Below are 25283 nucleotides of genomic sequence, written 5' to 3'. Positions count from 1 at the left end.
TCATTGTTTATTATAAAAAAGAGAAGCAGTGATGGAGAATACAGATGGGATGCAGGAAAAAGGTTTGCATCACAAGACCTTGCCTCTCTACCACGTATGACTGGACTAGACATTACTGCCCATACTGGATATCAGAACCAGCTGGACATGCTTTGTCTGTATCATGGCTCAGATGCTAAGAACACCAACTAGTTGCTCACAGACTGCAGTTCAAGGGCTAGGGTCAGGATCAAATTTATCACAATGGCAAGACTTAGCCTTGTGTAAACCAATTACAGGGCAGCCAAAATTTGGAATGGAAAGTCAGGCTGCAGAGAAGCATACTGGTTCCTAATGCTGAAGTACGCTATTTTAGTCACCATGAGACCCAGCGACATTTTTTCTGCCTATGGCTGTTTGTGAAACACTGAGATGTACAATAAAGTACCTCTTTTACTAATATTTTCACAGGGGGAAAACAATTTTCCCAGGCCCCACTATTTTCTGAAGGGCAAATTAAATTTTCTCTGTAAAAATCTTTTTTATTCTTATAGTGTATAAATCTGAAATAAGTAGGCACTATGACAAAGATATCAGGATTCATATATCACACATATATGCAAGAAAATCATGGCAGGCTTTGCTAATGAATAATAATAGTCTTGACAGAATTACAAAGGTTTTTCATTTCATGTTTATCGTCAGTGCTTTGATACAGAACATTCTGTAATAATTAGTGACATGTCGATACCAATGGATATTTTTCAAACATCAAGTACCAATATTTTTTGGTAAATACTGATTTTTACCAAACAAAAGAACTAGACATAAGTTTTAGGAGATGATTAATACCATCAGCGTAATTCACCCAAATTATAAAAATGACAACACTTAAAATCATGCACATTATTTCATCATTTCATAAAACTTTTAAAACTTCTACAAACTTTCCCAATATAAAAAGATTCCTTGAAAATGTCATAATAACATTAAGCTACAAAAGTCATTCTGGAAATTTAGGGAGTTATTTTTCCAATTTTAGCTCTAAGAATTTTTTAAAATCTGTTAAAAAATATATAGTGAGGAGTGTGTTGAGAGAGGTGGAGAAATAGGAACTTCCAGTTGATGGATTCAACAAATCTGAAAATACTTCAGTAATACAGAGGAAAAACTTCAGGAGCAAGAATATATTATAAATAAAAAAAGTCTTTTAGCCAGATGAACAGATGAGCAGCTCTTTCATCAATTGCACCCATGGGCGAGAGGTCTTCTTGAAGAATGGTTGTTTATAGAATCTTCTGTAAGATAGAGTTGGCTACATCCAGTGATTCATCTTTTACTAGAACAATATCATAAGAGTCCATGTACTTTTCTAAAAGCTCATCCACCTAATCAACAATCAAAAAAAAAGTCACAAAAATTAACATGCAGGGAGGAGAAGTAAATAATTTCAGTATAAATCTCACTATTTACATCACATCTTTTGGGTAAAATGTAGTAACTTAATTTGTTTTCGTAAAAGCTTTGATATGAATACTTTAAAAAAATTTTTTAATTCATTGACACAGAGAGTTTCTAAACTTTGGTTTTTCTTCCAAAATAATTTCTCTCTAGCCCAATGGTTCTCAACTGGGAAGAGAGTGCCCAAGGAATATTTGGCAATATCTAGAGACATTTTTGATTCTTCTGATTAGGGAATGATACCAGTTTCCAGTGGGGAAAGGCCAGAGATGCCTCACTGAGAAGGTATACTCTCTCTCCCCACCAAAACCTACAGCATGCGTATGTGCATGTCAAGTCCTTTAATCATCATCAAAGTGAAGGGATAAAGAGCAACTGAAATGTCTTTAAAATAACTACTTTCTCAGGTACCTGTGGTAACAACTTTCTACAAGTTTCATCCTAAATTGTTTTTTCTTAAAATTAAATGACAGATCTGTATACTTACTCTATCATTTAGATACCCAATTTTCAGGATGTGTTCCACATTGGCTACTCCATCTGCCATTTTTAAGTCCCCTTGGGAGTCTCCCAGGAGAATTATGTTGCTATTGTTTTTTAGTTGATTGAAATATTCTGTATTCTTCAAGGAACCATCATGTTTGTTAAACACATGAATTAGTTCTCCTTTAAATCCTTTGAGCAGCCCCTGTGAAAAATATAAATCCTTTAAATAGGTTCTGCAAATTCTACTTTTTGTATTTTCACATTCATGATAGGTAAGAAGGGCTCTGAGAAGTTAGTGACTTTCTAGAGACCACTTCACATGTTAAACACAATGTGCTGAAAACCCAGTTTTTACTTTTCATTTGTTTCCGACCTAAACAGTTTCATTTTAAGTTTATCATAATATATTGTCTTTCTTAGAACTCATTCAATAACATCAGTTCTAATTTACTTTTTCTCTATCTATAGATGTTAAATGTTCAGAATTGCTGCATTAAATTTAAAGAAGTTTTACTACTTATTAGATTGCAGCTTCAGGAACAAAGTTTAAGAAGGGTATATTAGGGGTACTCTTTCTGCCCCCTTCTGATGCCTATGTCAGAAGCTTTCTCTATCTCCTTTATACTTTAATAAAACTTTATTACACAAAAGCTCTGAGCAAAAAAAAAAAAAAAAAGAAGGGTATATTACTTTAAAACACGGACACAGACATACCCGTGGAGAGATAAGTCCCATAGAAGGCCCACCAAGTTGGCCTAATTTAACAAATATATAATACACTAAAGAGTAAATTAAAATGTATTACATGATTAAAATATTTTCTGATATTAAAATTATAAGAATGATTTTATATTCTTACATTGTCATCAAAATCCATGAAGTTGGACACCACTTTGACATTTGGGTAATATACACCAGCTTGACGGATAACTTCCTCCAGCACATCACCGATACCAGCCGAAAATATGAACACAGGAATACCGTATTGTTGCAGCTTATCAAAGAAATTCTCATATCCTTCCCTGTAAGATGGAGGTGGGAACTGAGTGTTAAAAAGCAAGATATATCTCCTTTTCACCTAGATGTTAAAAAAGTGAAATAGTTCTACTTGGTTCTATGGCTCATTTATATTCTCATTTCAAAATACTACCCAAGAGAGCTGTTATTGATGTTTATGATGATACTAATACAAGTTTTTCAATCTGGTTAACTTTTTATCCTACTTTCAGTAAATTCTAAGTACAAATTAGATGATTTTAGACTTACTTGGAATATGGACATAAATCTATAGTTCACTATGTATACCATTTAACAGCAAATAGATGAACCACACCTTGAAAAACCCACAAATGGTGAGCTAGAAGAGCTCCTGCTTGCCATCTTGTTCATCTATTCTCTATCATAGGAAAAGCAGAGCGGCAGGAACTCAGCTGTATTCTCTTTACATCTGGCATCTCTCTTACCTAAGATCTGGCAGCTGCAGGTAATGTCTTGATCTTAAAATCAAAACTTATTTCACTCTTAATGGACTATAGATTAAGCTGCCTACAAAGGAATACTTACTAGCTGTCCTCACACTCTTTATGACAATTTAATGCTTTCCTCCTTAGAAGCAGATCACCTTAAAATGTAGTATCATTAAAAAAAAAAAAAAGCATCATCATATTTGCCTATCAAGTTGAAAAATTTAAGAGGTGGTCAAGGGTACTGAAATTAACTTAAAAATGTTTATATAATTCATGATTACAAATGTTTTTATTATCTGCTAAAACATATTCACCCTTCCTGGAAATAGTAGTTTTCAAGGGAGTCTGAGAATTCAGAAAACAGATCATGTAACAGCAACAATTATAAGTTTAAAATCCTTTTCAAGTTGATTTATAAACTTTACTTTCATAATCATGTCTTTCAAAAGTATTTTGATAAAATATTTCAAAAGGATCATGGTTTCATAAATTTTTAGCCTTGAAATGATCTGTTATTCTAAATTCTTTATCTCACAAGTGGCATATTTTGGATATGTTTTTATACATAACATTGTTATAGATTGCCTTAATTAAAAAACACATGTGAATAAATATATGACAGTAGTTCAAGTCTGTAGACAATTAACAACAAAACATCTAAGAAACTTACTTGAGCATAATGTCAGATTCTTCCACAATTTCTTTAAGTTTGGCTTTTGGTAAAGCCTGTTCAACAAGCAAACTATGTGATTTAGTATACCTGGAAAGTATAAAGAGAATGTCAAATTATCAAAGAAAAGGAGAATATCAATTAAGGCAAAGTAAGACTATTATTGGATCATGGAAAAAGCAAGAGAGTTCCAGAAAAACATCTATTTCTGCTTTATTGACTATGCCAAAGCCTTGGACTGTGTGGATCACAATAAACTGTGGAAAATTCTGAAAGAGATGGGAATACCAGACCACCTGACCTGCCTCTTGAGAAACCTATGCAGGTCAGGAAGCAACAGTTAGAACTGGACATGGAACAACAGACTGGTTCCTAATAGGAAAAGGAGTACGTCAAGGCTGTATATTGTCACCCTGCTTATTTAACTTATATGCAGAGTACATCATGAGAAACACTGGGCTAGAAGAAGCACAAGCTGGAATCAAGATTGCCAGGAGAAATATCAGTAACCACAGATATGCAGATGATACCACCCTTATAGCAGAAAGTGAAGAACTAAAAAGCCTCTTGATGAAAGTGAAAGAGGAGAGTGAAAAAGTTGGCTTAAAGCTCAACATTCAGAAAACTAAGATCATGGCATCCGGTCCCATCACTTCATGGCAAATAGATGGGGAAACAGTGACTGACTTTATTTTTGGGGGCTCCAAAATCACTGCGGATGGTGATTGCAGCCAGGAAATTAAAGGACACTTACTCCTTGGAAGGAAAGTTATGACCAACCTAGACAGCATATTAAAAAGCAGAGATATTACTTTGTCAACAAAGGTCCATCTAGTCAAGGCTATGGTTTTCCCAGTGGTCATGTATGGATGTGAGAGTTGGACTATAAGGAAAGCTGAGCACCGAAGAATTGATGCTTTTGAACTTTGGTGTTGGAGAAGACTCCTGAGAGTCCCTTGGACTGCAAGGAGATCCAACCAGTCCATCCTAAAGGAGATCAGTCCTGGGTGTTCATTGGAAGGACTGATGTTGAAGCTGAAACTCCATTACTTTGGCCACCTGATGCGAAGAGCTGATTCATCTGAAAATACCCTGATGCTGGGAAGGGTTGAGGGCAGGAGAAAAAGGGGACGACAGAGGATAAGATGGCTGAATGGCATCACCAACTCAACGGACATGAGTTTGGGTAAACTCCGGGAGTTGGTGATGGACAGGGAGGCCTGGCATGCTACGGTTCATGGGGTTGCAAAGAGTGGGACACGACTGAGCGACTGAACTGAACTGAACACTATTATCTTTATTAAAAATGTTCTTCTGCATGAGAAAATAAGTACTTCATTCATTGTAATTTTGAATTTAAATTTTAGAGATTTAAGTTCATCACTAATGAATGTATACCCCATGTGTCTCAAAATGTGATACGATGTTCTTATCATATTTCCCAGTTCTCAAACTCTGGTTTAGTTTTAATGTTAATTAGATAATGAAAGGATACTAGTTGTAAATCTTTCTTTAGTCTACAGAGAAGAACTGAATTGAAGCTAGGAAGGCATAATCACTTCTCTGACAGCAGTAAGAATGAATAGCAAAGCCATTTTTTCCCACCTGTTTGTAATCTAAATTTTCATGAGTAGCCTAAATTGCCTAGTGAGAAAGAGAAAATTCTTGCTATGGAAAGTTTTATATATGGGTGCTCTGTAATTACATAAAACCACCTATAATTACAGCATCTCAGTATAATAAGCCTTCAGAAGCTCTATAGCTGATATCTAAAAATCCATCTATAATATTCCTAGGTGACCTTCTTCCCTGCATCAGCTCCCATCTTTTTAGTGAGCTCATTCTCCCAAGGAAGCTTATACCATTGCTAGAAAAGTCTAATTGCGGAACAGTCCTTTCTTTTATCATGTTGAAATAAGTTGGTATAAGCCTTCCAAGTCTAGATTCAATTCCTTTTATGGACAGGTAAGTAAAGTAAATCTAATCTCTTTTCAGTGCTTCATACCATAGACACTGATTAAGTGTGCAAGGTATTCAGGTTAGGTAACGGGATTATGAAGACCAGTAACATCATTCCTGTTCTCTTAAGACTCCAAAACCATAAGTTGTTGCCTCTGAAATCAAAGCATCATCTCTATTCCTTGAAATCTTCCTCAAATTCCTGTGATTATCTTAGTGGACTCCTATGACACAGACTAAGTTTGTCAACATTTCTTTAAATAGCATTCTCCCCGGACTCAACACAATGCTTTCGCTGTAATTTGCTTGGAATGCTGCAATTTCAATTAATGTGACCAACATCAGAAGCACATTTCTCAGTAACTATGTCATCTGCTGGCTTCAACTGAGTTCAGAGTTAACTTAAATCCTAATTCTTTTTCTTTGCACATTCAGCCACATATACTTAAAAAAAATTGTTTTTAATTTAAGGCTTGAGGGTATAACTTTAAATTTATTCTCACTGATCTTCATCTTAAAACAAATTCTAGATTGCTGCAGTGATTAGAGAATCAGAGTTCATGCTGTCATATTTAATCACTGCTCTAACTCACTGGCTAATTTATGAATCTATTTATGTACAGTACAGGGGAAAAATAAACCATTAGTTGTAACTGTAATGTTATTTTATATTTTTAACCCTCCCATCACCCAATGCACACTTACCATTCTACTATATAAGGGTACTTCTCTTCTATAGTAAGAAGAGGATCAACTTCAATAGCATAATATTTTTCCTTTAGTTGCAGTAACTAGAAATAAGTAAATAATTTAATCATTAAGATTACAGAGTTGTCATTAAGCTGCTTAGTCTAATAGAAAACAAAGCAATGTAAACAAATGTTTTCCGCACGCTGCTTTATATGGTGAAGATCATGCCTAGCCAATGCATATGTCCGCTGAAGTGATCTCTGTTGATCTTAGTTTACATGTAACTAAATGGCACCCTACTCCAGTACTCTTGCCTGGAAAATCCCATGGACAGAGGAGCGTGGTACGCTGCAGTCCATGGGGTCGCAGAGAGTCAGACACGACTGAGCAACTTCACTTTCGCTTTCAAACATATCTACAAGAAGTTACCTTACTTTCAGGTCAGTAATTCAGTGACCTGAAATAATCAAATTATCACTACAAAAAAATCTTTTGTTCTCTTATGAAGGTATTAAATTTGATTCATATTTGGAGTCTTGTTAAAATAGACATAGGCAGAAACCTACTCAAGGAAAACAGAGAACTGAGGCAGTTTCCTATCAATTTAAGGGAACAAAATACATAAAACCACAGTACTTTTTTCTTTTTTTGCTTGCAAGGCTTGTGGATCTTAGTTCCCTGACCAGGGACTAAACCTCTGCTCCTTCCATTGGAAACACAGAATCCTAACCATTGGATCACCAGGGAGTTTCCATCACAATATTTTTGTTTTAATTCTGCAGTAATGTAAGGACATCAGACTATTTTGGTAATCAGTTTAAAAGTTTCTCATGAAAGTTTTATTATTAAAAAGTTATTATTACTTTTTTTTGTTAAAATAAGTTGGGAGCATATAATCCATACAATAAGCCTAAGATCTATTGAGTGTTTACTCTGTGCCAGATATGGCTATAAGAACTTTTGCATCTATTCTTGTTTGTGTGAATGAACCTGAAAAAATTCTCAGCAAAAAGGTAATGATGTCTTTGAGTAACCCTGGATTACAGTTAGTCTTTACCTTTTCTCGACATTCATCTGTGATTAGCTTACAGTTGTCAATGACATCTAAAGAAAGAAAGCAAACTAGGCATTAAAAAAATACTCTGAACTATATGCAATATCCAGGGATAAACCATAATGGAAAATAATACTAAAAAGAATATATATATGTGTATAACTGAGTACTTTGCTGTGGAGGAGAAATTAACATAACACTGTAAATCAACTGTACTTCAATTAAAAGATAAAAAAAGAAAAGAAATACTCTGACTGATGCTACCAGTAATATAAATAACTTACTATTGTTAAATGCCCAGTCAAGAAGCATGATCATTACAACTTCTGGTCTTAGTGTTATAATCCACATGGCATTCCCAGAAAATCTAATGATTTTAAAATCTAAAGCTTAGATCTAAAGCTTTTTCCTGACATTTGGGATTACTTAGAAATTTCCCAGAGAAAAATTATTGGGCCAAAGGGTGTAATTTTTAGTGGTTTTTAAAATAAATTTATCAATGATTTCTCAAATTACACATGTTCCAACAGTAAGTAAAAGAAGGCTAATATCTCTGGTTGTCAGGTTGAGGAGTATTATTTTAAAAATTCACTTCCAAGTTTGGAAAACAAAAAAGGTATATTATCCCAGCAACACATTTTAAGTTGCTATTTATTTAGTAACTCACTCTTTTACTTATCAATGACACAAAAATGTAATAACATTCCTAGAAAACACAAAGTATTTGATAAATCTGTTTCTTTAGGCTATTTCAAAGTTTAAATTCATTTAAATATTTCCTGAATAAATAGACCACATTTAGAGAGAAAATTTCAGAAGTCTTCATTCCTCTTGCAACCAAAACTGTACAGGAAAATAGCCATTTATGTAACATGGGGAAAACAAATCCTCAAAATATAATAAAAAAAGAAGACCCCTCGCACTTTCAATGTCCATAAAGAAGAAAAAATCACAAGAAATCTCAGATAACACAGGTTAAAAAAGGAACTTAATGATTACTTTTGTGAATCTATTTATGAATGCCACACTTACTATGACATGATGGGCATCTTTTTCCTTTGTAGGAAAATCGACTCAGTGTCATATCAAAGTCTGTTATTATCTATAAGAAAAGGGGAAAAGGCATTATGAAATCACAGCCACCAAGGCCAGACACTTACTGCACATTTTCTAGAAGAATGAGACTCCTCTAGAGTGTCTGGCCCTGCCCTCCACTGGAGGCTATTCTGTCTACACTGAGTTTCCTAAAGGAGTTCATATGTCAAGTCTTGAGAATTTCCTTAACTACAGGGTGAACCTTAAGTACCCCAGCACAGTCCCAAATAAAATCTGACTAATCAGTATAGGAATTTGAAACTGCAGGCAATACGGTTACTATTTCCGATAGCAATAAAACATTGCACAATTTCAACCTCCTTGGTCAGTGTACAGAAGTGCAGTGGAAATAAACTATGCCATGCTTCTAGTTATTGACACTGTGCGTTATTGATTTGTCTGTTTAAATAAACTAAACCAATGAATGAAGGAATGAGACACAGCAATAGTTTACCAGCTCTTGAAACTTAGGAGACTGGGCTAAATAGTTTTTTCAGAAATGTTTAAAAAAGGGAATACGTTTTTAGTGAATATCCAGATTATTTAACTTACATGTAAAACATTCCTTTAAAAAAAGAATTAGAAAAATTAGCTATCTTCTAATAGTTACACATTACTTTGACTACTGTGATTTATTATATTAAAAGAACACCTTGAAACTGTCCACATTTTAAAGATTATTAATCATAGTTAATCAATTTACTTAAGATGGTTTAATACTTAATGCATAGTACTAGTTAGCTGAGCACTTAATATTAAAGAAAAGCTAAAATTATTTCAAGGTTATTAACTTTTGTTGTTTCCAGTGGGGTATTCTGCGTATTTTAGACCAATTCCAGATACATCTCTTAGATTTTACATTCCAAAAGGACAGGGAAAGCTTGTCTATCTAAGCTTTCTTTATTCTTTTATGTCTTGTAGCAAGACATAAAATCAATGAGTCTGCTTGAAAATGAAAGATAGAGGTTTAATGCTAAAGACTTCTTGATAATGATTCACCTGAAGTTTAGCAGCTCCTCCTTTGATAAGACCACAGATGATTTCTTCTACTCTTGTAGGGTTCTTGATGTGAACTGAATTTTTCTGGATTTCTGGCATCTAAGAATCAAATAAATGAATTAACTATTTTTAATTTATTTTCCCCCAGGTTTCTTTGATACCAAGCAAAGTAATATAAAAAAGCTTATATTATTTAAAGATGTAAAACTGTTGAGGCATTATTTTAAAAAAAGCAAACCACCATAACAAATTGCCATTTATCTAGCCAAAACATTTTAAAGCACATCAGTTATTTCTATCTAGAAGATTAAGACAAAACTACATTTGAAATACATTATCAGAAAATGCAATTTTTCTAATTATAAAAGTCATGCATGTTCACAACAGAAAAAAACAGAAGTATAAAAAAGAAAAATTGCTTGTAATTCTACTGCCCAAAGCTAAACAAGTAAGCATTTTAATGTTTTCCATTAATTTCATTTCTATGATTGCAACATGCATGTATATGCACATAGTTTATCTCATTCACATTATATACTTTTGCATCTGGCTTTCTGAAATTAATATCAATGTATTTAATTTGAAAGGCTGCTTCAGGATCTTTACTCCTTTATTGTACTCTACCCCCCCAAACTTCATTGTTATTGACATAAATTTTATAATGGATTTATTCCAAATTAAGATTACTACTAAATATTAGACCACCTGGGCTGAGGCTGCTACTTAGGCTGGTTTATGCAGGCTTTAGTTTTGCTCAACAGTTTAACATTATGTAAACAGCTTATTTTTTCTACCATGTCACAGAGAGAATGAAACTGATCAGAGTAAAATTAGCACAAAGAAGACTTGGGGGAGGAAACTACGAGTCATTTAATAGTCAGCTCCAAGTACAAAAAGACAATAACTGAACCTCAAATTAAGATTCTACAGTGGCTTGTATCCAGTACTCTTTATTTTATATTCTATTATTATATGTGTGCTATCTCCAATATTAACATATTTCATGTGTGTTATTGACACAGTTATGAAAAATTCCCCAGGCCTTGTATCTCGGCTATAAGAGAATCTGACCAGGTAAATCTGTTAGGTTCCAAGCTGTCCCTTGGACAAAATCAGAAAATCAGAAAAAAGTTAACATGTCTTCCTGAGATTGGAGGATGAATACAGAAGTGGACAGGAAACAGAAGTAGGAACATTAAATTTTTCTTCATGAATGAAAGACCTGAATTTATAATATACTTAATTTCAAAAAGCCATACTTAAATAGGGTGGGAGGGTAACCTGCAATACAATTAACCTTCATACAGTGATCCTTTTAACTTAAATGGACTTTAAAGTGTTTCAAAAGAATAGAGGTTATTTAAATCATCTAAATAAATGCAAGGAGATCAAACCAGTCAATCCTAAAGGAAATCTGTCCTGAATATTCATTGGAAGGACTGATGCTGAAGCTGAAACTCCAAAATTTTGGCCACCTGATGTGAAAAACTGACTCCTTGGAAAAGACCCTGATCCTGGGAAAGATTGAAGGCAGGAGGAGAAGGGGATGACAGAGGATGAAATGGTTAGATGGCATCACCGACTAGATGGACATGAGTCTGAGCAAGCCCCGGGAGTTGGTGATGGACAGGGAAGCCTGGTGTGCTGCAGTCCAGGGGGTTGCAAAGAGTTGGACATGACTGAGCGACTGAACTGAACTGAAATCAATCACTATTTACTTTATTGTGATTTTTTTAAACATGAGAAAAATCAATAGGCACTTGCTCCTATATTCCTCTTTTTTCATTCATTAACACCCATTCATTTTATAAATACTTGCCATGTGTCTACATTGTATCAGACATAAGAAACTAGAGATATGATACTCATACTCTTTTCCTGTTGAATTTTAGGAATTAGTGCTATCACTTCTGATGCTCCCTTACAAATACCTTAGCGAGTAAATTGATCCCCTAATCAAATTCTGCTCTTACATCTGCCTTAACTGGAAGATGCATAATAAACAGCATATGCTTTATTTAATAACTAACCCATTACTGAAAGCAACAGAGGGCATATGTTACTTACTCTATTTTCACCAAAAAAATGAGAAATTTTGTTTCAGTGTGTCCATACTAAGGAAGATGTCCTGCCTCAAGCAATCACATCCTACAATACATTTGATTTTAAAAAGCCATATTTAAACAGGACTTCTAATTAGGCTGGTTTCTGCTAGGCTATCAACTATTAGATTGGTTTATTTTACAGTGAAAATAAAGAGAACTAGTGGCTAGAGGAGTTCATATTCCTGCTTCTGCACAACATAAAACCATTCATTTTCAGATAAATGAGTAGTGAATACCCAAACAGTACCACAGTGAAGTAAGAGTGGTGAAGACAGATGAAAGGGCAGCTACTGTTTCCAGAGAACACAAGAGGGCAGAGGACACAGGTATAAGAAATATAAAAATTATATTTGCCTTGGATTATACAGTAAAACACCATATCTCCCCTTTTCACAGTACACATATAATATTACTGAAATATATGATGAATACTTCTCAAAAACTTGAGATGTTAGACATTTAGACATTTTCCTCAAATATTTTAGAATACAGCCTAAGAAATAGAATTTACTGTATGAAATGTATCAATGAATATCAGAATATCAGAACACTATGAAGCAGACTACAGGAGTATGCACTTCATCACATGTCACATACTTCTGCTACCCCTCAAATCCCTCCCTCATAGTCCTCTTGGACACAATACACCCACCTGTTTCGTGGTACATAAAATAATGATACTTGAAATTTGAAGGGCAAGTTATTTTAAATTGTTTGAAAACTTCCCAGTTTGATTATAATACAATGCTATGAAAAATAAATAAGGGACTAAAAATTTCCATCATTTATGAGCAAAAGAAAACAAATTCATTTTATAAGGTCATAATGTAAAATGCTGGGGAAGGAGCAAAGCTTTCCTGACAAGAATCAGGGTATTCTGGCTGATGAGAGCCTAAGCTGAATCAATGCTAAAGATAACTAAGGAAAACCTAAAATACACTTATTCTGGCTAATCTTAAATATACTGTACTTGTACAGATGAAATGAACTCCTAATTATTAGTCTACTTCCATATTCAGAAGGTATGATTTCTAAAGAAATTGATATCAAAGTTATACAGTTTTGTTCATAGTATTTGTGAACAAATAATGTGATTATTTGATACTATCTCGTGGCTACACTGAGATAATATACGGCCCGGTAGTCACAAAACTGTCCTAATGGTGTCAACCTGTGTATTTCTAAACATAGCTCACATAAAAATGAGTTTGAATTACTTAATCTCTGTCTGAAGCTCTCAATGAAAATATTTTTCCTTTGTTTTCCAATGGTCAAATATGGTACAAACAGAAGTCTTTATTACAGTACAAAGGAGTGGGCAATACAATTTTTGTGTGATGACATAAAAAGTATAGATTTTTAAAGCCACCTATGCAGACTGGTACATTTATTCACTCATGCACCTAGATGATTCTTGCTTTATTTTGAAGATTAAGCACTGCAAAATTTGACTGATAGCCGTCTCTCCTGCCTACCACATATCTGGCCTGTTTCCACATTAAAGTAGTGTAGGCCAAATTCTTTCCTTCATTTACCATATAGTCATTAAGTGTAAGGCACTCTGTTAAGCAACCCTGTAAGAGATACAGAAATTTGAGTAAGATATACATCTTATACTCAAATTCATCTTCTCTAACATGGATTGTAATACAAATAATCCAAATAATAAAAACATTGTCAAGATGTCCATATACAATACAAGAGAAAAAGAAGAAACTAAGGTTACTTCTGCTGGGGTCAAAGGAGGGAGACCCATGGAGCTGGGCTTCTGGAGAGAAGCAGGATTTGGGTGTGCTGAGACTGGGGAGGTGTACAGGGTCTCATGTGGGAAAAGGATAAATAGCTCTGTTTTTCTAGAACTTGAGGGTACAGCTGGCAACTTAAAAAGATGTTATCAATTTTTTAGAAGAGCACACCAAAGGTAAAAATTATATAAATCCAGACTATAATGAAAATTATTTAAACATCTATCATCTCAAAAGGCTTGTTTTCCTTCCACAGTGCTTTTGTAAGTTACCTACATTGCTCTGCTGTGCTTAGCCTCTCAGTTGTGTTCCAACTCTGCGACCCCATGGACTGTAGCCCGCCAAGCTCCTCTGTCCATGGGGACTCTCCAGGCAAGAATACTGGAGTGGGTTGCCATGCCCTCCTCCAGGGGATCTTCCTGACCCAGGAATCGAACTGGGGTCTCCTGCATTGCAGGTGGATTCTTTACCAGCTGAGCTACCAAGGAAGCCCCAACTACACTGCAACTTGCTTCTAAAGGAGACACATGGTAGAAGGTCCTAGGATCCTGGTAACAACAAATTATATGGTAGGATTTTTTATATCACTTGTATTCATTTTCATAAAAAAAAAAATCAACTCAAGCAAGAAAATGAGTTTAGACTGACTTAATTCAGAGATACTTATGCTCAGTATCAATAAATCAAATGCCAATCATGCAATAGATGCAAAGATCATGTTCAAGTATTAGACTGAACTATATAAAACTGCCAACATTGGACTGTTATTTCATGTATTAAAGAATCAGCAATTTCATATGCTTCATCCTAAGAGCTCTAAGTACACTGCTGACAAGCTTAATCAGCACTCTGAATAAATTTTAACCTCCCATCACACAGTGGATGAGGAAAGTTAAATGAAACAAGAGATTTACTAATGTTGACACAAAGCTGCTTGCATGCTAAGTTCTGGTTTATAGGTTCAGACCAGAAAAAGAAAATTAGAAAGAAAAAGCATGAAAAAATAGAGAAAAGGAAGAACAAAAAGAACAGAAAGAGAAGATAAGAAAGAGATCATGGGGCAGCTGTCCTCTTTAAAAGAGAGAAAGAAATAGTGATTTTTAAAATTTTGTGACTGAATAAGGATAGACATAATTTCCCCCACATTTACAAATAAATCCTACTTTCATAAAACACTAACATAATATAGGAGATTAACATTCACTGAGTGCTTACCATGTGCTTTTAAAGTACTTTATATATACTTTTTCATTAAATATGTATAAGGACATGTCAATTATAAGATAAATAAGGTCTGAGGATATAATGTATAACATGGTGATTATTATTATATAATTGAAATTTACCCCAAACTATAACTCAAATATTCTTCAAAAAAAAAAAGGTAGGTTTGTGAAGTCATGGATATGGTAATTAAAGGGGGTAAACTTTCACAATGTATACGCATATCAAATATTCACATTGGACACTTTAAATATCTTATAATTTTATTCATTAATTACATCTTAATAAAGCTGGGAAAAGATATGAACAAGGACAACAGGAGGCTGGTGGTTTCATGTGTATTTCTTAAAGGTGAGATGGTTGCCTGCATTCAAGGGTGTCACAGCTAATAAGGACTGAGTTAAGATTTGAAGCCAGTTCTGAAGCCAAAGCCTGTATTTTCCCTACCTCATCCTAATGTCTATAATGCAATGAAAGCTACTGCTGTTCAAAAAGTTTTAAAAAATTAGTTAAATGCTTAGTTAAATTAGTTAAAATTTTAACTCAGAGGCCTAAGATGAAAGATCTCATGTTGTATAACTGTGCTGTTACTGAGCAAGGAAAATTTAGCACAAAAAGAAATGGGGTAATCATTTTATCTGCTGAAAAACATTTTAGTGCACATTATATTTCAAGCAAAAAAAAATTCCAAGGAAATTCAATTCAACAAATATTTGAAATTCTGTTGTGTGTCTAACATTGTGAAGAAAGATCTGTGTAAAGTTACAGTCCCATAATTAATTATCTGGTTAAAGACAGAGGTAAAAGTGGTGCAGATTCACCATTAATAAATGGAACTGGAAATATTCAAATACCCACCATTTTCACATGTACAGCAGAATCTTGATTAAGCATTTCTTGATTATCCAATCTTCTGGATTTTCCCAGGTGATGTCACAGTAAAAGAGAGAGAAAAAAGGTACACGTGACACACATACATTTCAGGCTCTTCCTGTACGTTAATACACTTTTGGTTTGACAGCAATACTAAGTTATTGAAGGCAGCTTTTTTCTTTCCTAAGAAGCTCAGCAAAGATTTTACTCTATCTGACAAACTTTGGGGCTAAAAATTTTGTATGGAGAACTTGCAGCTCTCCTATAAGAACTTATATGGTTTAATAAGATTTGAATAAAGAGTTAAAGTGAAGTATATATTTGGAAAAAAATGTTGTATTGCATGAGTACTTTATCAACATCTTCTCTACATGTAAGGACGAAGTTTGTGGGAAAATTATGCATTATTAATCCTGAATCAGTGAAGAAATATACAAACAGAATGTAAGGAGAAACATAATCCACGGAAGTCAAATTTATTCAACTTTCTCATATTAAAATATTTAATTTTGTAAAATGCTGTGACTAAGATTTGACTTGTGTTTGAATCTAGCATAGTGTCTGGCACAAAACAGGTAAGTGATAGTGTTTAACTGAATGATCATTTAAGGGTTTTGGATAAGACATCTTATTATACTAAGTTTCATTTTTGCAGTATAAATCTTAAGGAAGATTATTTATTTTTGCTCTTCAATGACTCTACTTTCACTTTATTCCAGATAAGCAAAATTTTATAATGAAAGCACTACTTAAAAAGGGTAAGTTAGCTGAGAGGAAAAACTGACTTTTTCTTAGACTCTGGTAACAGAAGTTGAACATTAGATGAATGTTCTTTATAATTAAAACGTGTAGCAGATATAAAAAAAATTCTCAAATTCTAAAACCCACCTCCTATTTCATTTAAAGTACATAAAACTGGGAAATATCTTTCCTGAAAAAGTATTTCCCACACCTCTCAGAAGGGCTGCTAGTAAGTTGATGATCTTATAATTGATGGCATCTTAAATGATCTTATAATTGATGATATTTTAAATATCTTAAATATTGATAAACAATATTTAAATAGTAGGATACCTCCATTTTTTCACATGTGAAAAATATTGTCATTGAAATTACCTGGCAAGTCTGTTTCTTCATTTATGGAATCCAAAATATAAACTATGAAATGCTTATGGCTTTTCTTCAATGTTTAATATCTGAAAAGGGTTTCTAGATTTCTCAGAAGGCACTATTTAAATAAAACCATTTTATTAGCTTGAAAAAGAGGAAGGAGAATGTGAAAAAGTCAAAGTGAAGCTTATATTAAAAAAATCACGTATTCTGACACATTTGAAAAACCTAAAAGAAAACAATTCAAGCAGTGAAGAATACATTTTACTATCTGGGCATCTAAAATCTTTTGTTATGTGTAGCCCAGCAGACCCAGTTCCTCTCCACTCTCCATCCTCAACTATGGCTCTTTTTGGAGCTTTCATTCACGTTCAGTAGAAAAGGAAAGGGGGAAAAAAAAAAGCCAGTGCTAGTAGGTAAAAGAGTTAATCATCTTTCTCATGATCTCTTCATTAATTTTATTTAAACAAAATACAAATGTAAACAAAGAGTGATCAGAAATTTGATCTGATAATAAATAAAGGCCAACTTTAGGACTAAGCAAACCTCAATAGCTTACTAGATACTACAAAAATTTCAAGTGACAATATTTCATTCTTCCTAGTCCTCAATGGCAATCTGACCAGAATTTATCCTTATTCACAGATAATCTCACACAAGTGATACTACAGTCCTAATAGAAAAATCACTATCATTACAGAAGTGTACAGACTAAGGTATAAATGTCAGCATTCTGGCAGTATTCTAAGGACGACACTGAAAATGAGGGCAGAGTATTTTTAAACCAATAGGCTTGTAAACCTATACTTGGTATATAAAGTTCTGGCTTACTTTGCCAGCAGTCATCTGTTGCAGATGCTTCAAGAGAAGAGTTGCTGAAAAAAAACAAATCGAGCGCAGAAGACTTGTTCAAAAATAGAAAATATTACCCTTGAACTATGAACTCCAAAGAAAGTTTTGAAGTTTCAAAGTATTTGGAATCTTTAAATGTGGACTGGAAAATGTGGAAACTGGAAAAATAATTACTTTGTGTTCTTTTGCTATGAGTTTAAAGTCTCTACTGTAACAGTGTTCGTTACAAGGAATATGTAGGACAAGGCTAAAGACTGAAGCAAGAGGTAAGAACTTCACTTGAATAGCATAAACTTGAGAACTGACAAGTTTTAGGTATTGTGGTATTTCATTCTGAGATGATTATCTTTACCCCTTGAAGTTATTTATAAATCAATGAGTGAAAATGTCTATATCAAGTTAAAAATCTGACTTGCCTTTATACAGTTTTAAAGTATCTGAATGTAAATTGAATACTTTTAAAGCCCCTCTTGACTGTCTTATAGGAAAGTGAAAAAATATTAAAATTTATTGATATTATTAGCTTAAAAAGCTGTGATTTCTGCTTTAAGTTTGCTACTTTCAGAAACATTTAAACTATACAATAAAGTAATGAAATTTTGAATGATAAACTGTATACTACTTATATAAGAAAAGGTATGTATTACTACAATATGACAGGGTATCAGTAATAGTCCTAAAAATCTTACTGCATATCTCTGGCAACATACATCAGTTGTCCTAAGCGTGGGTTTTTAATAATGACACTTAGGGTGATCAGCACATGGAAAATCGAACTATAAATTCATTATTTATAAAACCTTATAAAATCAGTTTCTTGGGGGGCATTTAAAGAATTCTCCCTAATTAGATTTTCAAGGCAGCAGTAAAAAAATAGCAACAACAAAAAGTACCAACTGGAAAGTGAAACTGTCTCTTGATACAAACATAAAACAAAAATGAAACTGAATAGCAAAAGGTGGGAGAGTAAAAGAAGGTAGAAGAAAACAGATTTCAAAGCTTAGCTATTTAAAAATTGGAAATTTATACCAATTTTCTTAAATAGCAAAACGTGGCTTCTCAGAATATTATAGATACTTATGAAAATACCCAATTTCAGAGCTTAGAGTTTATTCATCTATCCTCCACACCTCCTCTGCCCTACTACCTAACCGTGTTTTTCAAGATAAGAAAACCAAGGCACAGGGAAAATAGATAATTTATACTGATTACCCTCAGAAAACTCTTGAGTTACTCTGTCCTTGAGTTTGTCCTACAACAAAGGCATAGGCAGTAAACAATATCCGGGGATGTAGGGCTTGGACACAGACTGCCAATAAAAACCAAGTAAACCACCTTTAAGAAGTGGTCTGCTGCATGAGCTAACTATAAAAGATAAGGCAATTCAATTATTTAAATCTCAGTTAACCACAACATTCTAGGCTCTTATAGTAATACATATGTTTGAATCGATGGTAATGTATATGTTTGAATCTTAATTTTCATCATACAGTATGTTTTAATCCTTACAGACAGTAATCCAGCTTTTATCAATTTATAAAACATAACTAATATAAAGCCATTCCATGATATCCTGGATAAAGCTTATAGGCACAAAATAAAAATTCATTATCTTTATTATTAGCAATAATAAAAAATTCCTAATCCTAGGTACACAAATCACGTGGCTATCAGCAAAACTGAGTCACACAACAACTAAATGAACAACAAAATTAGATTTTTTCTTCCCCCTGAAGAGATTTCTGAGGGTACATGGCTTTTTCTTAATATCAATGCGTGAAACAAGATGTTCTTAAAATTAGATCCTACAAATTAGAATTTCTGAGACCCAAGACACTGCAAAGTTCTCCATATTCACATCTTTGCAAACTATAAAGAAGTTTTGTGTTACACAGGATCGTTCTATTTTAATTTAATTTGGATTTTTAAATGCCTAAAATTTCAACAAGATACAGAATCAAGTTAAGAATCAGATGAAGTTCAACAAGAGAAACTCACTGTTTATATGAACTGTAGACACTTACCCTGTAAAGTAACCGGACAAGCTACAGCAGCAAAAGAAAATTCTTCCTGTCTGAGGAGTACTAATATAGCACAAGGTGCAGCCGAGGGCGGTCCCAGAAGCCTTGGCTAATATGCTCTATGCAAAATCAGTCTTGTGACGCATTACTACACAGTGCTTTATTATGCTCTGGGTGACAGGCTTGCTAGCTCTGCACTAGTCACCAGTCTACAGAACAGGATCAAATAAAATAATGCGGCAGTTAAGAAAGAGAAGGTAAATTTGTACTATTAGAGCACCGCCAACTTGCTCTGCAAAGAAAAGAGGAACCTCAATAGTTTTAAGACTTGAAAACACCCTCTTCCTCATCGTGTGATTCAATTGTCAGCGCACTTGTAGTATGTGTACTTCTCTGTACGAATATTATATTTTAATACAAAGTGAAAAAGATCAGGTCCTGTTTGCCAGGGCTGGGGGAGGGGAGAGCAGGGAGCTATTGCTCAACAGGTACAGAGTTTCCATTTGGAAGACGGAAAGTGTTCTGGAGATGGACGGCAGCAGTGGTGGTGGTTTCATAACAATGTCAATACACTTAATGCTGCTGAACTGTACACTTAAAAACAGTTAAAAGGGTAAACTCTGTCATGTGTATTTTACAGTTTTAAAACGATTAGCTCGTGTAAGACATGTGAAAAAGAATATTTGCATTAAAGTGTGCTAAGTTGTTAACAATCTTCATTGCAGGGTAGTGGGATTTAAAGTGATTTTTATGTTTTTCTCCATATTTTCCTACACTGTAAATTTCAACAAGACCATGCACAGATCTACTAAAAAATCTGAACAGAATGAAAATTAATTTTTATGGTTAAGAAATTGAAAAAGCTCCTTTCCTGCTGGAAATGAAAGCAAACCGTTGTGAAGATAAATATTTTTAACCTTTAAAGAGAAATCAGTCTTGTTTTTAACCTGAGTCGTAGGATTAAATATGCTAATACCATGTGGCAGGGCCTGATAGATAAGTTATGTTACTGGCTCTGGGAAGCTTTATCATTAGGAACAGGGCTATGCTACACTCATGTAAATAAGTTTGTATACTAGCCTTTTCTCGTCTATACTCAAAGGAACCTGAACCAACATAACATTTCAGTAATCAAACTTTGTGAAGCAGCACTCTGTACTACAAATGATACAAAAAGTTTTAAAAGTTGTTTTTTAAAAAAGGCCACTAACAAATTACCCAAACTTGATATCTACCAAATGTTAAAAATTTGGCATTACTATCTTATTTTAATAAGATGAGAAGATTGACAACATAATATTCCTCTTAGAGGATAATCTTTTATATTCTAGTAATGGAGGCTCAGGACTTCCCTGGTGGCTCAGTGGTAGAGAACCCACCTGTCAATGCAGGAGACACAGGTTTGATCCCTGGGTTGGGAAGATCCCCTGGAGAAGGAAATGGCAACCCACGCCAGTATTCTTGTCTGGGAAATCCCATGGACAGGGGAGCCTGGTGGGCTACAGTCCAAGTGGTTGCAGGAGTCAGACACTTAAGCGGCTCAACAACAACAATGGAGGCCTAAGGGCAGCTAGGTGATCCATTCTGAAAACACCTCTGTTCTATGTATGAATGTGTTGACTAAACTGTCCTCTAATATATTAAAATGCTTAGCACTGACAAGAATTTTAAAGATACCTTTTTAAAAGATCACTCCAAACGCATCATCTCCAAAGTGAAAGTGAAGTCACTCAGTCGTGTCCGACTCTTTGCGACCCCATGGACTGTAGCCCACCAGGCTCCTCCATCCATGGGATTTTCTAGGCAAGTATACTGGAATGGGTTGCCATTTCCTTCTTCATCTCCAAGGAAAACAACAAAAAATGATGGAGTTGGAGTTCCACAACCTTTTAGGAGGGGAATTTAGAAATACTATTAAAAGCTTTAGAAATACACATTCCCTTTGTACAGACCAACTTTATGTCCTAAGGACTTTACCCTAAGGAAATAGGGCAGTGTATGAAGATTTAGTTGTAAGGATGTATATGGCAGAGTTGCTTTATAATACTGGGAAACTGTAAACACCTTAAATGCCCAGTATCTAAATGTTTATTGATACAAGGGAGGTGAATAAATTGTGGCATACACGTAAAAATTATACAGTTCTCAAAGATGATTACTATAAATAGTTACAACCTACTGTATGTTTACTGAGTGCCAGACACTTTTAAGCACTTGACATACCTCATCTCATCTCATCTTATAACCTGAGAAGGTATGGGCTACTATTATCCTCATAGCTGGCAAATGGCAGAAATGGATTCAAACTCAGGTTTCTGTGACTTCAGAATCCATGCCTGTAAATCAATACACAGTACTGCTCTGTGAGATCAATATTTACAGATAAACTGTGATATACATGATCTATTATTGAGTGAAAGGAGTTGTGAGAGTATCGATAGCCAGAGTCCAATTTTGGGGGGGAAATCTTTAAATAAGCACAGGAAAATCTAAAGTAGAACACAAAAGATAGTATCAGTAATGGAAGTAAAGGGCCATTTTTATTTTCTGAGCTTTATAAAATACATGAGTTCCTTGGGGGAAAAATGGCTTATTAAAATGTTATAGTAGTTGACCCAATCATGTCCATAATCAGAAAAGAAAGTTTAAAAAAAAAATCAGAACCAGTCAACATCACATGGATGGATTATTTTGAAGAATATTTCTAAAGCAGAGAATTCAGCCAGTTGACCCTAAAACAAAACAAAATACAGCATGAGAACCAAGATGGCTAGTTTCTTATCAAGAGGGGTATTCTGGTCTCTAAGGGATAGATGGCTTTGGCTCTTTTGGTGTTCTGTCCTGTTACTCTAAGGAGAGTAGAGAAGAGACAAAACATGAGTATTGTTTCCTGACTGTATGTAGAAGACAATGTCTGCCTTTGAATTCCATCCAGTAGGTGAGTATATGCCATGGGGATGGGATTGTATGTCTGGTGAGGTGTCCCTCTATGTCTAAAAAAACAATTTATATACCTTAATTTAAAAATAATTTACTGCTAAAAAGTGCTAATCACCTGAGCCTCCAGCAAGTCAGAATTTTTTTGCAACAGTAACATCAAAGTTCACTGATTACAGACTACCATAACAGATACAGTAACAGTGAAAAAGTTTGAAACACTGCAAGAATTACCAAAATGTGAGACACAAAGTGAGTAAATGCTGTTGGGAAAATGGTGCCAACAGACTTGCTTGATGTAGAATTGCCACAAACCTTGAATTTGTAAAACGAGGTATGCCTGCGTAATTTAATCATTAAAACCCTAACAGAAAGATAATACTTTCCTTTTCATTATAGACTAGGAATCTAAGATCTGGGAGAAGTCACTTATTACTTACATAGATGACCTGGGAGACTTTTTTTTCTTACTACATCAGCACTGTTTCTAGGAAATAATATCAGCATAACACTTACATGAGAGGACTAAAGATGTGTATCAATAAGAACAATGTTTTGAAACTTGCCAGAAAAAAGGAAGAAGAATAGACGCAAAATACTGAATGAAAGAAAATGAATTTTGTTTCAAATAGCTCTAGGATCTTTTTTTTTTTTTTTGAGAGGAGATTTAACAGATCCAGGAAAAAGTCATAAAGTCATAAAGGCAGACTCTTTTAACAGCACACAGTGGACTTTCATCTCTGGACACAATGACTGGGCCTTGTTGCCTGGGAGTTTCTTTATTCACTGTCGTAGAAACAGTAATCACTCATACCACTCCTAATGAAACTCTAAACCTGAAACTGATATACCAAAGAGCAAAGAATCATGCAGGAGTCAAATATTTGGCAGATTTTTCTCCCCTTATAACACTGCAACTGGCTGTCTTTATCACTATAGAAAGGGGTATTCATTTGTACTTCTGAATAACTGGTTACAATGTTTAGATGTTGTCAATTTTCAATTAACTTGAAAAGCTAAAAATGATCACTGCATACTTTGCCATCAAAAGTTTTGAAATAAGAAAAAAACAAAGTCCAGAGAAAATCTATCCATTTAAATCTTAATAACTTATTAATTGATTTTATTTTTATTCTTTGGTCAGGGACTAAAGAGAATAAAGGTATTGCATTAATTAACAGTTGTATATGAAAAAAAACACTTCATAATCCCACATAAAACCTGTGGTATACAGTTATTTCTCAATAATCCAGCCTATGACTTAACTAAAGTTTATCATAATCCAATTATCATTCCTCTATGTAATGTATTTTTAAACTTCACCCTGAACTTGACTGACACCCTAGGAAGTTATTCCAAACCAAGCAATAAAGTCATATAAGGAAGACAATTCATAGATGAGATGTAATCCTCTCTATAAGGACTCTTGCAAAACTTGTTCCTGATAATTGTTGCATGATGTAAACAGCAAGACCATTTTTTTAAACATGCAAAACACCTGTCTAGGTATCTGACTTCTATCAAAACTTCTCTGAAAAAAACGAGTCAACTAACTTCAACAGGGTAACTGAAATAAATGATATAAATGTTTATATGAATATGGCTTAAAATATTTAATGAGCAAAAACAGAGCTGAAAATAACTGCTACATGCTGGGAAAATGAACAGTAAATAAAGATTTTCCTATAAGTTTTATTCTTGTTTAAAGTAATTTCAAAAACATATCCTATTTGGTGACTGTTAGCACAGCTTATTGCTGCATTTATGAATTCACACACATATACACCAACTGCAGAAAACCCATGGGTCTGGTCTCAATGCATTTCTTAAAAACTCTATGCAACAATCTAGGATTGAGGAACTTAATTTTCAGAAACTCAAATGAAGTTTTTGAACATAGTCTATATCTTTTTATTTTTTCACTTAAAAAGTAATAAATTCTGTAAACTCCTTTAGAGGAAATGACATTATGTTGTAATAAGTAGGTCAAGTTCAAGAAAACTGTGTGTAAGACAATACCATAATGAAGGAAGTCATTCTTCCTTCCTCTCCTCTCAAACGTGCTATTAATAGTAGTAAACATTCAAGATGCTCAGCACTGAAATTGATGTTCCCGTTTTATTATGTCTAAATTTCTGCGCCTGAAATGTAACAGCAAGAAAAACTTTTGTTTTAATTTTGGACTCTTTCCACATCACACAGTTGGTATTCTATATGTTGAAAGGAAACAGTATTGCTTGGGATTACTAGTTTGGTGTGGGTTCTATTAAAAATGGTAAGAAACAGTTATGCTACTAATGGCTTTTATTATTGGTGTATTATATCCAGCACACCTAAAAGGAGAGTACAAAGAATGAACTTACTATCCCTTCTTTCAGCTATGCTAAACAAACTCAAAAAATAATAAGGTAAGAAAACAATGAAGAAAATTACTGAAAGAGATTCAAGTTTATAAACTAATAACTTATAACAAAGAATTATTTAAAATTAAGTGGATGATATCAGTGGTTGATAACTTTAGTTTTTAAAAGTTTATAAGCAGAAGAAAATGGCAACC

The 25283-nt window shown here is 34.0% G+C and overlaps 1 protein-coding gene across 4 annotated transcripts in view; it reads right to left on the bottom strand.

The window, feature by feature from the left end:
* Positions 1–650: 650 nt before the first annotated feature.
* Positions 651–25283, bottom strand: part of NT5C3A (5'-nucleotidase, cytosolic IIIA) — a 39164-nt gene continuing 14531 nt past the window's right edge. Inside the window, exons 1-10 of one of the 4 annotated variants that reach the window (XM_061414171.1) lie at positions 19793–20623; positions 15792–15846; positions 9860–9958; positions 8798–8867; positions 7769–7815; positions 6727–6812; positions 4063–4152; positions 2786–2948; positions 1928–2128; positions 651–1367 (exon numbers count right to left, since the gene is read on the bottom strand). In XM_061414171.1, coding sequence (XP_061270155.1) covers positions 1266–1367; positions 1928–2128; positions 2786–2948; positions 4063–4152; positions 6727–6812; positions 7769–7815; positions 8798–8867; positions 9860–9958; positions 15792–15827 — 894 coding nt within the window. In that variant the 5' untranslated portion in view covers positions 15828–15846; positions 19793–20623 and the 3' untranslated portion in view covers positions 651–1265. The other 3 variants (XM_061414173.1, XM_061414172.1, XM_061414170.1) reach the window with 3 other exon arrangements.

The sequence above is a fragment of the Bos javanicus genome, chromosome 4 (assembly GCF_032452875.1).
Source record: "Bos javanicus breed banteng chromosome 4, ARS-OSU_banteng_1.0, whole genome shotgun sequence".
Lineage (NCBI taxonomy): Eukaryota > Metazoa > Chordata > Mammalia > Artiodactyla > Bovidae > Bos > Bos javanicus.
Note: the sequence above shows the minus strand (reverse complement) of the source record. Positions and strands in the feature narration are given on the sequence as shown.